Consider the following 17,313-nt stretch of genomic DNA (forward strand, 5'->3'; position numbering starts at 1 on the left):
TATAAAATAAAGATACTTTAGTAATTGTGTAACTTTCAGGTTGGACAGAAAAATAGTCATGTCCATCTACAAAAACTGGCACAAAACCTATTTTTAAAAATTAATTTTTTAAAAGAAATATTTTGTTTCCAGTTGACAATCCCAAGATGTTTTATGGGATAAATTAAAAGAACATGGAGACTACTTAATGCCTACTCTGTCCATAATATAGTTTTTCTCTCAAGGTAATTATTAACTAAATCCTCAGAAAGTGATTATGTGTTATTTCAGAAAAAAGGGATTTCACTCTTCACTATTCTATCATTGTTGGCTATTACAAATTAACATGAGCCACTGAGTCTTGTCATCCATAGATAGTTTCTGCTTTTTCCTTACATTTGCCTAGTCTTAAGTCCCTATTATGAGCTACACAGACCAGAAATTGAGTCTTCTGACAGAAACATGAAAATAGTGAAAGCCTCAGTAAAGACTTTTATCATACTCATAACTGTTGACTCTACAGGGAGTAGACTCATGGAAGCAGACTTTTCAGTATAAGCTGATGTCAGCATGACAAACAAATACCTGTCAGACTACCAAATATAGAGTCAGGATTTCTAGGATTCTTTAAATCCAGAAGCAGATAACTTTGTGAAATAGATTGCTTCACCCAAAATCAGAAAAACAAGAATTATTTACCCAGGAGTAAATTAGTTAATTATGACTAATGTTCTATATCTAATGGACATATAAGAAAAATTCCTTTCTTCTTTATTTCAAACTCTCTATTGGCCACACTTGCATAAACTGGAATGAAACACTCTTTAAATGGCATCATGTTCCAACAGAGCCTTTGGAATTCAGAAAAAAAATTCTATGAAAATTCTCAGTATAGCTTATAAGTAATACATTATTAGAGAAACATAAAAATTATGATTCTGGAGAAAATGACATAAAAAACTATTCCAAAATAATAAAATTGGTTAAAATTACACAAAATACCTTTACTTAGTTCCTTACTTTTCATGGCCATGATGCTATTTTACATAGGTTCCATAAAAATATTCTCCTTTCTGCAAGGCAGTTACTTAAAAATGCTTTTGTAACCATGGCCATGTCTCAAATCTCATTATTAAACAAGGTCCAAGCAACTTGCTTGAGGTGAACTGGATGGTTCTTGGTTCCTGGTCTTGGTATATGAGCTGATAAGAGCAATATTTTACATATAAAAGTAATGACAACCATATGAACTTTACAAAGCCTTCAGACAAAGTTAACTCCTAAATTTTAGTATCATGTGACTCTAGTTTTATTAACCAAATTACAAGGTTTTTGTATATGTGTGACCTTTCATCAATTTACATAATAAAAACAAAACATTAAAGTAATGATATTGAATCAGAAAAACACTAAACAAATTTATGTTGTCAAAGCCATGCCTTAGGAGGAAATTTGAAGGCAAAATTGACACCTTAACCAGAGTAAGCAATGCACATCACATTCCAAAATCAGAAAACGAAATAAAACAACACTGTGTAGTAAAGGATTAACATAGTCTGTCTAGGCTGTGTAAACCTTTCACATTCTGAAGAAAGATTTCACACTTGCTCAATTCCTGGGAGATAACCTCTAAGCCCTTGGAATATTCTGCCTTATAAAAACGTTTTAGTTTACCTGGGAGTCTTATGCCCTGCCAGATAATCTATGCTAACAATGTGATTTATGGTGGGGGCTTTCAGCCATTTAGTATCAGCTTAACCTCTAGAGGGGATGGAGACTGAAGGTCAGTCACATGTGCAGTCAGCCATGCTATGTGACCAGCCCACAATTTAAAAACCTGGACACCAAAGCTCAGAGGAGCTTCCTTGGTTGGCCATACTCCAAGCATACCACACATCGTTGCTAGAATTAAGTGCTGTCTGAATGACTTCACTGGAAGAGGACAAGTAGTAGCTCATGCCTGGTGTTTTCTGGACTTTGCCTTATATCCATTTTTGAGTTGCTGATTTAAATTTGTATCTTTTTGCTGTAATAAGCCATAACCGAGAGTATAATAGCTTTTCTGAGTTCTATGTATTCTTTAGTGAGTCACTGAACCCAAGGGTGACCTTGGGGACCCCTGAAAACACACTTTGCAACCCTGAGATAAAGTAATATCATCAAAAACAGTCAATCGGCCTGGTTTTTGTTTCCCCAGTAAATGAAACCTTGAGTCTTTCCTGTAAGTTATTCTCTGATAAAAACAACAGTATCCCTGATTTTGGCAATGCTGATGTCTGGAGATATGTGATGACTTTTTTGGATATGACAATTATGTGAGAAAACTGCTGTTTTCCACCTTGAAGAGAGTAACTGTAAACTTGGTGACCTTGGTATTTTTGTAAGTTATTTTTTTCTTTTAAATACTTGTCATATCTTTAATTTGTGAAAGCTATCCTTCTATAGCTTGGACTCCCTTACAAATCTTGTTTGCATATAAACTGCTTTTCTTTTCTGAATGCTTTAGTCTCTGAGTGGTTTATGTTTTATTTCAGTCAGTGGTAATTTGTATCAATAGTACTTTAGTAAACTGATTAAGAGAATCAAACTTCACTTTCTGCGGAATATCCGTAGAAATGCTCAGAAGTGGCTCTGAGAATTAGAAATCACAGGAAAACATTCTACCTAAATACCAAAGGCACAGCCCTCACTCTACTTGAGAGCTATACAGTAAAACAACAAAGCGAAAAGGACCCTCTCTGAAAATTTAGCTTAGGTGCCCAATATTTAAATCACACCACAAGACAGAAGCATAGTATGTAATAATGATATAAATTCTTCCAAGTTTATCAAACCAAAGAGTTATATACATAAAATCATAGAATAAGTTTTTAAAAGACCAGTTCCTTTTGAGATTAAAGTAAAACATAGAACTTCTTAACCTAGAAATAATTTCTTTTAATTCTGGTACTGAATTTCCCAGCTTTAAATTTGTGGCTTAGCTTATTTTGGGGAAAATGAAGGTAATTTTTTAATTTTATGCTCCAACATTCAATATTTAAGATATTAATAGTGCTATTCTTTCACATGTATTACATATTTGGGGTTTAGCTATCTCTGAAAATATATTTTTAAAGTATTAAAGGTACTTTTTCTTTTGCTAGAAATTATAAAACCAAAAATGTTCCATGGAATTCTCAAGAGTGTTTTAAAATTTAATTTTAAATGGGTTTCCTGTGTACCAATAGGGTTTACGTTTTGAATAACACATTTGTGAAGTTAAAAGAACCTACAGTGATGGAAAGTGAAATACTTTCCAATTCAGCAAGAAGATTCTGGACAAGTGCCCTGTAAACAGCAATCTTATATTTCAGGCAAGAAATGATTCACATTCTGCACTAGTTCAGTAATAGATTTTTCTGAGAAATACCCTACAAGTCAATGTACACTTAACTTTTTTGTGTGTGTGTGGTACGCGGGCCTCTCACTGTTGTGGCCTCTCCCGTTGCGGAGCACAGGCTCTGGACGCGCAGGCTCAGCGGCCATGGCTCACGGGCCCAGCCGCCCTGTGGCATGTGGGACCTTCCCAGACCAGGGCACGAACCCGTGTCCCCAGCATTGGCAGGCGGACTCTCAACCACTGCCCACCAGGGAAGCCCTGTACACTTAACTTTAAGGAAACTAACCAAAGAATATCTTCCAAGGTTTTTCAGAACTTATCCTAAAATTTACTTAATCAGATTAAACAAAATTAGGTCAAAAGTATATTATTTTAACTACAACTAGAAGGTCTGGCTCACATTACAATCCTCTTTTCATAAAGACTAAAATCTATTTAATGATTTAAGCACCTTTAATAATTTGTAGTGGTGAATGAACTTTCACAAGTGACTAGAATCCTATTATAATGAACATCATTCTAATGTTCACTTCCTTATGGCACTTCTTCCTATGTTCTGACCATAGCCCAGAGCTGATACGGCCATGAAGAAATATGTTGAAAAGGATATCAAAAGTCACAGAAATACAGCCTCTCAGTTGGTAGTTAGTTCATTTAATGAAGGTATTTTTCAGGTAAGATATTTATATACTCCCATTCACTCATTTAAAAATATTTTATCAGCTCAGTAAAGTGACATGTTTTTAAAGAGTGTCATGTGGGTGGTACATCAGGTTTTAAATTTTTTTTAGTGTTGTTGACTGTTGATGCTCAGACAAATAGGGTTTGTCAAGGGATAAATTTTTGCTCATTTCAGATTCAAGACATGCACACAGTTTTTCTCCCACAAATCTCATTTCTTTATGCATTTTAAAGTTGTCTCAAGCACCATACAGAAAAAATTTCTTTCCTATCCATAAGACCCAAGCTTGGTTAGATTCCACACAGAGGCACTGTCTAGATAGAAACAATAGGTGAGGAGTAACAGGGCCATTTGTTAAGGAATTCATGTTGAATATATTTATTTGTATCTACATTAGAAAAACAACACTCCTCTAATGTAGGTTGGCTAGTGTTTTGAAAAGAGTATTCTATAAACCAGCAAATGTAAATACCGTTACATTTAAAATGGGACTTCTATCTGTAGAACATACAAAACAAATTTGAAATGGTATTTCTGGGCTAAACAGTAGTCTGCCACAAGCCATAGCAGGGGATTTCAGAGTATTCCTGGTTTTATTTTATTTATTTTATTTTATATTTATATATTTGTTTATTTAGGCTGCGCCAGGTCTTAGTTGCCACATGCGGGAATCTTCCTTGTGGCATGTTTAGTTGCGACATGTGGGCTCTTAGCTGCGGTATGCATGTGGGATCTAGTTCCCGGACCAGGGATTGAACTGGGCCCCCTGCATTGGGAGCACAGAGTCTTACCCACTGGACAACCAGGGAAGTCCTCAGGAGTATTCCTATTTTAAACTGGCTATCTCACTTTCCTCTACAACATCTTTCAAATTCATTCCCTTTGAACATTTATTAAGAGCTGGCTTTTTCTTTTCCAAATAACATTTAGGACTACATTTTAAATTATAATTCAGTACTCACAAAGTTTCATGAAACACCACTACCTTCTCTATGTGTGATGCACTCTGATAGTTTCAATGCTATTCTATATTATTTTCAAAATGTTGGTAGTGACCCACTAAACTGATTTCACAATCCATTAATAGGATATGAGCTACAGTTTGAAAAATATTGACCTGGCCTAAGTGATAAGGAAGATGAAGTATGAGGAAACTGAATGGCTTAAATTCATAAGGAAAGTGACTGGCAATCATGTGCATAATTCTGTGCAAGTCAATAATTGGCCTCTGGAATATAACTTGTCTCTATATTATTTTTCTGTTGCAGTCTAAATCATTATTGCTTGACTTTTGCCCCCCTCATTCTCCACTCGCTTCCCATTTACTTCCGTGTTTCATACCCATTCTTTCTACTCATGTCTTTGAATTTGATGCTTGTTATGTGGCAGTACTTGTTTGAGATTACTAGGTGAACTGGTATCTTCAATCAACAAGCCTATAGAAAATTAAGAATCCGAGACCAATTCTGCCATATATATAAAGATAGTGAATGAAGAAATACAAACAGGCCAACTTTATCTATCAATGGTTGAAAACAAAGGTTTGGTAGACAAATATTTTTAGAGCATCTATTCTGTGCTGGTCATTATACCTCTGTGTCACCTATTGCTGTTTTTCCTTGTATGTTTATGTATAAGTCTTATCTCCCCTATCAGACTATAAGCAACTTGAAGACAGAATCCATGTATAATGTGTCTTTGAATCTCCCATAGCAACTAGCAAAGTATCTTGAGATCAACAAATCCTTGATTATTAGAGATCAATAAATACTTGCTGAATGAACAAGTCAAACACACCAATATACAAGTAAAGAACTACCTTAGTTCTCAAACCTTTTCCTCTTAGCATCATAATATCAAAGAAAGCATCATTCTGAGTGCCTGTTGTCTGTGCCCGCAAAGAAACAAATAATAAAATACTGAAGTATTCTTAACAAGTGGTTATGTAAAATATGATCACATATCCTTAAAAGATGAAACAGCAGAATAGCTGAACCGGTGCCTGAAACAGCAGTACCTGACCCAATATGGTCACTCCGGATGAGACCACATAATAAGGTTAATGTATTTTCATGAAATGTAATTATTAAATATTTATTGAGAGGCTACTTGCACAGGGCAGGTATTATGCTAGGTGCTGGGCTACAGCGGTGAGCAAGAAAGAATCTTGCCCTCAGGGAGCTTTCAGTCTATGGGAAGACAAACAAACAAATGATAACAAGAAAATGTGCAAAGTGCAAAGATAGGAAAAATATCCAGAAAAGGCAGCTAAGCCAGAATTCGGAGCAGGTAGGGGTGTGAAGAGGAGGCTTAAAGAGAGCTTCTTAGAGGCAGCAGTTAGTTGAGACCTGAAGAATGAGGGGAAGTTAGACAAGCAAAATCTGTGCAGAAAGTATGGTGGATAACTTCATCTTTATTTTAAAAGATTATTCTAGAAAGCTGATTATACCATTCATAGAACTTTTTATCTTCCTTTGACAGAAAGTTCATAATGCCCAACATTCCACCTCCAACCTGGATCCAGTCTCCCAACATTACAGACTGTTGAACTGGTCATTTACAAGTCTTATATTGTCAAAAAAACCCACCTCAGAGCATAAAGTAACAAGAGATCAATTTGCTTCTCTAATATTTTCTGTTAAAACTGTTAAACACATAAGATACAATGGACCGTGCATATATAATAAAAATACATTTCTTCAGTGGGGGTGTACTGTTATAATTCTAATGATTGCCTATGGCATCTAGTAGGCTCTTGCACCAAATGAGAATGCAATGACACTGTACCCATAAGGAGAACACTCCCAAAAAACCCACCAGGAAAAAAATCCACCTGATTCTTTAAGTAAATCATTTACAGCTATACTCAAACAAACTCTGGTCTAGACAATATTTTAAAACTTTAAATTTGCAATTTTGTTATGTCTAATTCTCCTTATGTAACAAAATACAAAAAAAAAGGAATTAAAGGAGGAAAGTTACATGAAAATAAGTATGAATAAAAAAGCTGAGGCATTGGCAAGGTCTATTTAATTACCAAGAAGTGAATTTATTTTCACATCAGTGACAAGTCAATTATTTTTATTTATCCTCATTTTACTTTAACTAAAAGATGCCATGGCACCCATAAAGAATTTTTTTAATCTCACAGATGCTCTTATGCCTTAGATAGGTTTGTCTTGTTGTACATCTGGGAGTCGGCTTATACTTATCTAAACTTCACATACAATTAAATGTTCTCCGTAGGTACAGTTTTAGTTACAGCTGAATAGAGTTCCAGGAAACCCCATTAGGAGTTTCACTATTTACTCTACACCAACAACGGCAGCTGGTGCATTTTTGGCTACCGTGAGCACTCCTTCCATTGCGTATGACCAACCCACCTTTTCCCCTGAGTTTGATGTCTCACAAGTCAAATTTTAATTTAACTTTTGATGTTTTATCATGGGTTAAGAATACTACTTTATAGTTAAAATTTTATTTTTAAAGTAAGAAGGCTATACAAAAAACTCAGAAATAATTTTCAAGCACACCATCCTAGCCAGTTAGCCCACTGCATTAAGTATCTCCTTCTTTAATCTTATACTGCTAAAAACTGAGCATTTCCCTCCAACCCTCCTACCTTTAGCTACAACCTGATAAAAATGGCTATGTTGCCAATGACCCACACAAGTACAGTTAATTCAAGACCCCAGCTCCTATTTCCAGGATTAGAATAGTCACAATACCTCCTGCTTCAGACACTCAAACTTTCTAGTTTCAGTTTCATTAAAGTTGAGACTTGTTGTGGCTAAAAAGTTCCAATTTCATTTTTTTCAATTTCTGATTAAATAAAAAACAAACAAACCTGTTTTTACTTAAGTGAACAAAATCTATGATATCCTACCGAGTTTCTGCTAGGCAGAGCACAGCTGCGGGGTTGCTACAGCAACTCTTGTACACTGACCATAGACTGCCCCATCCAGGAAGGAAATCATTTGCTCCACCCCCTGAGGAGTCAAAGGCAAGCAGCAGGCTGTGAGCAGAGATACATTTTGAGTTCAGTAATTGTGATCGAGCAACGAGAGACCATTCCTTATTGTCTTTCCTAATAAATGTCACCCCAACAACACAAACTCCAAACCAAGTTGCTGTGTGTGATTATGTATTTCTGCACCATAGTAGGACTATATTCTTTACCCACCCCCCACTAGAAGCCTGAGCCAGGAAACAAGCCAAAGCAATTTCCTCCCAGGCACACAGAAAAAGAAAAAAAAAAAAAATTAGAATATTCTCACTTTTTTGAAGAGTACCTTTTGGCTCTTGCTTTCAGGCTCTAACCCATGCAAACTTAGGTTCTACGACAATTTTTTCTTTTTTTTGGCTACTCAGATTTAACATTTATTGAGTTTTTATTCAGTGCCAACACTTCTGCTGGGTGCTTTGACATGTTATTTCATTTAATCTCACAACAATCCTATGAAGTAGGTAGTAATATAATCCCACCTTTACAAGTAAGAAATGGAGGCTCCAAAAAGTTATTTGATCGCCCAAACTACTAAGTGGCAGAATCACAACATGAACCCAAGTCTCCTAATTCTGAAATCTATGTTTTTTTCTACTACACTACACTGATTTTGCAAGAAATGTCTCAATTCTTAATTGAAATATTCAAGTGTTCCTTAAATGAATTTAACTTCTTATGGTAATTTGTTTTAGTAATACATTTCCAAAAGTAATGACTTCAATACTGATAAATCTATCTGGCCATTGTCCTAAGTGCATAGAAAACAAAGGCACAGAAAGATAGGGCTGCATTAATAGTCCTGGTGAGTTTTTTGCTAAGTATAAACTACAGCACTCACATTCTTTTTTTGTTTTTTTTTTAAGCATAATTGAATTTTATTTTCTTTTTATATAGAAAAAGAAAAAAATGAAATTTATACATTATTACTGAACACCAGCACATTTTATTATTGATGATTTGAGATGTTTGCTTTGTAAATTAAGACTGAAGGTTAACACACTGGGAATGAGCACTGTAAGCAGATATAGAGGGGGTGTGTGTGTGTGTGTGTGTGTGTGTGTGTGTACTGTAAATATATATATATAATATATAAATATATATTTATATATTATATATATACATAATCTTGTAAGAAAGGAAACAAAGAAATTAGCTCCCATATTAAATATCAAATATCAGGCTTAAACTGGCCTAGTACATAGTTTTCTAGGATTTATGATTATGATTCACTAAAGTTATATGATTTACTAATGTAAAGACCTCAAGCTGTTAGACATATTCTCAAGAAAGAAAAAACAAACAAAAAACAAACAAAAATAACCTACAACAACAAAAAAACAGTGAACTTAGTACAGAGCCCTGTACATAATAAAATGTTTGGCAAATGTTTGTTAAATGCAAAGATCTTCAAGAGTTACTGTGATGCTGGTAGCCAGCCAGTGTCCCAGGTATCTACCCTCTCTAATTAGCTACAACAAAGCCTGCTCTTTTCTGCCTCCTGAGGTCAGCCCTTTGGTGAGAAGGGAAGAAAGGTGCACAATACAAAAGAGCTTAAGTGGAATACTGACAAGAGGGAAAAAGAAGCCAAATATACAAAACTAAGAATCTAATTTATCTTATGCTACCCAAGTCCCCTCCAAATCTGAAAAGGCAACTGCTCCCAGGCACTCAGAAATGGGAGGAATGGATTATTGTTTGGGTGAGGTGATCGGCTGGAAAAAGCCCTGAAATATGTTTCAAAATATTCTGGACTACTGTATTCCTGATTCAGGTGGTATGTTAAACAACAATGTGCATATGTCTGCTCTTTGCCTTATTTGATGACATTAACAAAGCAGCCAGTCTAGCAGTAAAGCTGAAGTATCTCTGGAATAGGAAGGGAAGAAGGGGAAAGGGAAAAATCTTCAAACCTTTGAATTAATTTTACTATTTTTTTTTTTTTTTTTGCGGTACGCGGGCCTCTCACTGTTGTGGCCTCTCCCATTGCGGAGCATAGGCTCCGGATGCGCAGGCTCAGCGGCCATGGCTCACGGGCCCAGCCGCTCCGAGGCATGTGGGATCTTCCCGGACCGGAGCACGAACCCGTGTCCCCTGCATCGGCAGGCAGACTCTCAACCACTGCGCCACCAGGGAAGCCCTAATTTTACTTTTTTTTTTTTTTTTTTTTTTGCGGTATGCGGGCCTCTCACTGTTGTGGCCTCTCCCGTTGCAGAGCACAGGCTCCGGAAGCGCAGGCTCAGCGGCCATGGCTCACGGGTCCAGCCGCTCCGCGGCATGTGAGATCTTCCCGGACCGGGGCGCGAACCCACGTCCCCTGCATCGGCAGGCGGACTCTCAACCACTGCGCCACCAGGGAAGCCCCTACTATTTTTATAACATGCATCAGGGTTGTTTGCTGTAGTCCTGATTGAAAAATGTATCAATAATCATCAAGTCTTTGTTTTAGTAGGTGTGTAAAGGTCATTTGTTACTGTTATTCAAGATGTAACAATAATGACTTTATCTTTAAAACAGTAGATGGTACTGTGAACAGATTGTCACAGGGAATTGCCAAGATATAGATCAGTCTGGGAGTTGGTGGCAGGAAATTAGAATGAGATACAGAGCAAAGTGTCAACAGCAGCAAGTGTGCATATCTGCCATTTTTTATCAGTTTTTTTTTTTTAAAGCAGTGAAGAGGAGACCTGGATGAACAGATCTCTAGAAAAAAGAGAGGAAATTCCTGAAGAATGTATATAGAATAGTGGAATTGGATTCACAAAAGGAGACATCATCTAATGGAGTTAAGTTCAAGTCTTTCCAAACTTGAACACATGCAAAACCTTAATCCAACGTTAGATTTTTAAAAAATGTGTAAGTAACTTCAAATTAATTGTATAAGGCTGTCTTAGCAATTATCATTTATGTTTTTATATATAAAATGACGAATATATTAAGCATTCAAAGTAGTTTATTCAATGTTCTAATATTATTCTTTAAACGGATGAAGGAAATCAGAAGTTAACACTTAAAAAATGTATGTCTCCCTATGTAAAGAATCAAGATTTCAGTAGAAAACAGTATCATAGAAGACAGCCACGATTCAGTTAGTATGAAGCCAAGATTGCTGAGAAGGTGCAGTTCATGAATCAAAATTAAGGGTAAAATCAGGAAATTGAATGACTAATACCAGAGAGAGGAAAGGGTCTTTGAAGGAACTAAGCAAATATGATCTTGGATAGATTATCTCGGCACATGGCTTTCAAAGGGAAGGACAATGGTTAGGAAAATAAGGAAAAAAAGGAAGACCGTGAAACAAGATGAAACTCTGAGATAATGATGGAAATAACCTGAAGAAACGTCAATTTTAACCTCTGTTCTACAACCAGTTTCCAAAGATTTTATTTTAGATGATGGTGATTATTATTATTAAAACAAAACTTATGCTAACTAGAACAACTTTACCACTGCTTTCTCATTCTCAAATTCTCTATTTGATTCATTTCTGGTTAATTAGTTTCACCTTCTGTTGGAGTTTTAGGTTTTGGTTTTTTTTTAACATTTATATTGGAGTATAATTGCTTTACAATGGTGTGTTAGTTTCTGCTGTATAACAAAGTGAATCAGCTATATGCATACATATATCCCCATATCTCCTCCCTCTTGCGTCTCCTTCCCACCCTCCCTATCCCACCCCTCTAGGTGGACACAAAGCACCGAGCACTCACATTCTTGAGGAGAAAAGGCAAAGTTGAAAAATAGGTAAGGTGATGAAACTGAGTTTATACGAAGCAGTCTGTGACATCTCTGGGGCTGAAGGTGCTGTAAGGGAGAGGGAGTGAAAGTGGGTGAAGGACAAATGTACTATTTGAACCAAAGGGAGAGAAACTTTTATCTCAGCCATTAGGTGCTTTCAAGGACAATTCCAAGTATAAATGTGCCGATTTTCAGTCATCTCCCCACTTCAGGTATGGAAAGGTCTTCTAACAGCACCTCTTCTCTCAATGAGACTGAATCACAGTTTTCCTCCTCCCCCAACAGAGGGTCCACAATTACCCTCTTTCTCCTACACACACTTTTTGGGATTTCCTAGGAGGATATAAGGACTGTCTTTTAAAAAATTGCTTTTCCTAGCTCCCCAAGATGTTGATCTTTTTATTCTTTCACACCTATAGCTTGAACATCCCCCCAGCTGTAGATAAAGATGTACCTCCCAATTCCTTCGGAATCACCATCTCTTAAACTGCTACCCTATCTTCTGAGTTCCTCACTTCCGTTATGCCTTTTCTGTCAGTCTTCTAGTTCTACTTCAGTTGATGACTCCAGTTCTCTAGTTGCCCCAAAGGATTCTGATGAGAAACCAAATAAGTTCAGAAGAGTTGTACTAGTTTCCATAGGCTTCTGGAAAGATAGGTCAACAAATGTAAATTTATTATAAAGCATATATGTACAAAGAAATCTCTTATGGCACCACTAATCAAAATATCAAAAATATAGTTACAAAGGAGTAAGATCAAAAAAAACAAAGCTAGATTTGTAAAAGAGAATGGGAATAGCAGAGGAAGGCTTCCACAGCTGAGTTATTGTCATCTAAAAATTAAGTAACTATGGGTTCCTATTTGTAATTGTCACATAAAAACTTGGGCTAAAGGCCTCTTCCCAAAGCTTTTCCCTTTCCAAAAAAGAAAAACATTTCCCAGCTCTAAAACAAGATAGGGAGGAAGCACCAGGAAAGTTAAAAGACCTTTCCATACTCTGTTAATTTTATATTGGTTCTTAAGGTTCCAAGCCTACTAAATGAAAAAGTGTTATGGCACTTGTATCTCAAATTTAACTCAGTTTTAAATATCATCAGTCTAGTATAATTTTTTAAATTTATCTTAAGGTATCTGCAAAGTGAACAATGTTTCTAACACAAGATTAGGTACTTCAGTCAATAAGAAAAACAAGAAAGCAATCATTTATTATTTGGGGCTCTTAGGAGGTCATTAGGCACTAATTTTAAAATATATAATTTGACACTTTATAGAGGCTAGAAACATAATTCAAAATTTCATAAAGGTATATTAAATTAAAACCACTTTAGACAGTTCAAGATCTCACTGACAAAGTTCATTTAAGGTGACAGTTTTGCTACTGTGTTACTGTTCCCACATGATATCATCTCTTCTCAATTTCATTTGAAGATTATGGACTCGTATTGGAGGAAAGTTGCTGTTTTTTTGAGGAGAGTTAGTTAGCAAACATTTTCTGGGGCTATTTTTTATGTTCTTTGATCCTTTACAGTTGCTATCTTCTTTCTGAATAGCTGAAGCTTCACTCATCTTCAAATTCTGAACTTTTTGCTGCAGTTTGCAGACCTGGAGAGAAAAAAATCTAACATTTTAGTCAAAAATATACTTAAAATATACCTTACAGTAGATGGATTGGATTGATGGTTTAAAGATTACATGAAATTAAAAAGTTCGTTAAGTCTTTATTTATTGAATACCTATTACATGCCTAACACTGTGCTAGTTAGACAAAAATATAATGAATAAAACAATCTTTGCTTTCAAAGAGTTTACTGCTCTTATTAGTGAAATCAAAGCATATATGTGACAACTAGAGAATAATTCAAGCCACAATAACTTTGAGTAGGACAAAAAGTATATATCTGAGAAGGCTAAAAGTAGGACAAGATCAATGTGGGCTGGAGAAGCTGAGAGGAAGGAATGTTTATGTAAGATATGAAATGGGAAAAATCTGGAGAACAGGGAGGTGAGAGAAGGACCTTTCAGGTGACACTAACAATAAAGCAAAGATTTGATGCTAGGAATGGACATCAAGTTTATAGAGTCTATATATATATATATATTTTAATTTAAAGTATTCATGAATTTAAAGTACTACTGAATGCCAGTTTAAAAAAAAAAAGGCAAAGGAATAACTTTATCTCATTGAGGAGTATCTAGTAATGATTGGGTAGACAGAATTAAACAAAACTTATAAACTAGTCAAAACCTATTTCTTCGAAGTCCAGTCCATTACTCAATCTTTTTTAAATTTTTAAATATTTATTTAATTAAATTAATTAATTTATTTTGGCCAGGCCACACGGCTTAGCTCCCCAATCATGGATCCAACCTGTGCCCCCTGCAGTGGAAGCGCAGAATCCTAACCACTGGACCGCCAGGGAATTCCCTCCATTACTTAATCTATTTCACTTAAGCACAGCCTAATTTGTAGAGCTGGTCTAGACATTGGCTAAGTATCTGGTGTTCTATTTGTCTAAAAATGCTTGAAATTTTATACTGCTATAGTTATTATGGAATATAAATAATATTTTCAAAATATTATTTATGTACACACTTCCTAAATTTAAAAAAAGTGACTATTCTTCTATTCCTTTCAAGTTTCTCCTGTGTGATTCTAAGAAAGTATACAAGTTATATAATCTTCACCCTAACACAATCATACAAAAATTTTACTTACTATAGACTTAAAAGCCAGTAAAGTGAAAATGTTTGCTTCAAAATTTCATTTCCTTCTTTCTTTCTTTATTGGCTATAGAAGAGTAAAGGCAGTAAAATTCTGCATTCTTTATTACTTTCCTATAAAAGTGGGGAAGGCTTAATTGTGAGGTTAATATATCACCAACTTATATGAATGCTGATTATTCCATAGGCAGATAGCTACATGATATGACCTGAGGGTTCCTGGAAAGATTTTCTCTGCTTTCTGTTCCAGTAGCATAATCGTACTAAGAATGGAGTCATTGTCTTGGGATAAAATATAATATTCCATGATTTTTTCATTAAAATATTAAAACTGTTATGCCATTCTTAGCTGTTAAGAATTTACACACAAGGATAGAGTCCCCCTCATCACCCCTCTAGAGCTAGCTGAGCACAGGTCCCCAGCGAATGGAACACAGCATAGCTTGTTCTGGGAAACTGGAAATAGCAGTCTTAGAGTTGGGGTACTGCTTCAGAAGCCAGGTTTATATATGCACTAGACACCTGTTGACATAAGGGGTTTCATTAAGGCATTAGGGAAGAGAGGGATAAGGGGAAAGAATGCTAAAAGGATAACTGGGAGAGCTGTAAAGCAAATCTAGCCTACCTCTTAATTTTCCCAAACTTATTTTTGAATACATAAATAAACTTTCTTTTCTTTTCTTTTTTTGGCCACACCATGAGGCTTGCAGGATCTTAGTTCCCCAACCAGGGATTGAACCTGGGCCCCAGCAATGAACGGGCTGAGCCCTAACCACAGGACCACCAGGGAATTTCCCATAACTAAACTTCCTTGTTTCCTTTTCTTTGTATTATCTTGGAGAGTTACATAGGAGGCCATGTTATTTCAATGGACAGATGACTCTATAATAAGCCTAAGGGATTCCTATCTATCATCTTTTCTCTAAGCCATACATACAGGCCTCAAATTTGGAAGGTCATACAGAGATATAACACTGAATCCAGATACATTATCTTTTCATTAAAATCTTTTACTAAAGCCTCTTACATTGTCTTGATGCTTCATTAATTTAGAAATTTGTTCTCCTTTAATTTCCATTTTCTTGACTAAATGTTCTAGTTCACATTCTATGTTTTCACAGACTGATTGGCTTTCAGTTTCTTTCATTTGATTCAGAAGGTCTTGGTACTCCCTATGAAAGAAAAGCAAATATCAAGCACTATTACAGTTTATAGTATATGTCTTTGTCACAATTAGACAATATTCTGTTCAATCATAAATTTTAATCAGAGTTAAATATTAACCTTCAAAGACAGTCTCTTTCTGTAGGGTTATCAAATTAAATCTATGGTAATTATAAACAGGCTCTTATGATTTGAGATTAGATATATTTAGAAATATATTAGACTTAGGATCTTAAAGAATCCTAAAAAAAGGTCTGAATCCTTGATGATTACAGTTAAATGTAGTAAAATATTCTGATGTCCTTAGCTAGAGGCATTAAGGGACTCTTTTTCATTCCAAGTTTGGAATTCTTAATGTAGAATCTGTGGAAGAATTCCAGCTATAGAAGTATTTGCCTGAGAAATCCCTGGATTTGGTGATAGCCTACTCAAAGAAACACTGCCAATAGAACTAGTTATATCTTCTACAGAGGTCTTAGTTCAACTAGCTGGCCGCCCAAATCACATATTTTCTGGAATTTTTGTTGAATATATATTTAAACTTGAAGCTTAAAATATATATCCCATACAGAATATTGTTTACTATGGATGCTTCAAACGTGTAATGCAGACCAGCCAGAATCTAAAACAAGAAATTGCTTTCCTATTTGTCTAATGAAATCATTCATTTAACTAAAAAGATTATAAAAAACAAATGGAGAATCTTTCTTATAAAAGTATTTGTGAGTTACAATTTAAGGTCACCAGACTCCATTTGTTAGAATGACAGAAATATTTGTCTATCAGTTCAGATCTTGGGAATACAGAAACACTTTAAATTGGAAAAAGTAGTAATTACACATAGATAATTAAAATGCAATTTAAATACAACAAATATAATGAAAAATCAATGACAACAAATCTGCAGATCAAAATAAATCCAAATGGCTAAGTAAGACTTTTAAGAATTTATAAGTGGCACTGTTTGAAAGACTGAGAAGAAAAAAAGATACCTAAATATCTTGCTCCTTCTTCTGATAAATACTTACATAGTCATTTGGTCCAGCTCATCTTGCATTGCCATCAAAAGTTCAGACAAATTGTTACAAACGGAAATGGACTTTTCTGAGTCAGAAGGTACAGCTTCACATTGAGAAGTTGATTTAGAAGGCTTGTAGAGACATCTACGTTCAGAAACTTCAGCCAGTTTCTGAAGGATATGTGGCCTGTAATGTTGCATTGTCTGCAGGTTTGGGGTACTTGCATTCCTGGAATGGCCTGCACTGGCAGACTTCGGGGGAAAAGAAATAGCTGAGAACGATTTTAAATAACTGATGGCATTTAAATATCACTTACAACAAAGCCTGAGTTTATCTGACCAAGAATCCTCATTTTTCCCCCTCTCACCTTCTCAGCCACAATAGGCAGTGATCCAAACTTTGAATAAATTTGCTGAGGTGGTCCTCTCTTTAAACATTTAGTTTTCTAAATATTGACCAGGGAAAAAGTAAACAAAAAAATATTTAAAAAGACATTTATCAAATGCAACATTATTAGCCATTAGGAAAATGCAAGTTACAATGAAACATCACTATACACCTATTAGAACAGCCCAAAAAAAAAAAAAAAAGTGACACCACCAAATGCTGGCAAGGATGTGGAGAAA

General features: G+C 35.4%; 2 protein-coding genes across 2 annotated transcripts in view; both read right to left on the bottom strand.

The window, feature by feature from the left end:
* Window positions 1–12,464, bottom strand: part of LOC309972311 (uncharacterized protein) — a gene marked incomplete at its 3' end in the record, with an annotated part of 160,431 nt that extends 147,967 nt beyond the window's left edge. Inside the window, 2 exon segments of the mRNA XM_082855949.1 lie at window positions 7,927–8,055; window positions 11,754–12,464.
* A 5-nt stretch (window positions 12,465–12,469) lies between these two features.
* The window catches only part of CEP57L1 (centrosomal protein 57 like 1), a 61,557-nt gene continuing 56,713 nt past the window's right edge, over window positions 12,470–17,313 (bottom strand). Inside the window, exons 8-11 of the mRNA XM_082856023.1 lie at window positions 17,055–17,132; window positions 16,697–16,938; window positions 15,532–15,676; window positions 12,470–13,385 (exon numbers count right to left, since the gene is read on the bottom strand). Coding sequence (XP_082712149.1) covers window positions 13,167–13,385; window positions 15,532–15,676; window positions 16,697–16,938; window positions 17,055–17,132 — 684 coding nt within the window. The 3' untranslated portion in view covers window positions 12,470–13,166. The remainder of the gene's footprint in view (window positions 13,386–15,531; window positions 15,677–16,696; window positions 16,939–17,054; window positions 17,133–17,313) is intronic.

This window comes from Leucopleurus acutus (assembly GCF_964270905.1).
Source record: "Leucopleurus acutus genome assembly, chromosome: 15".
Taxonomy (NCBI): domain Eukaryota; kingdom Metazoa; phylum Chordata; class Mammalia; order Artiodactyla; family Delphinidae; genus Leucopleurus; species Leucopleurus acutus.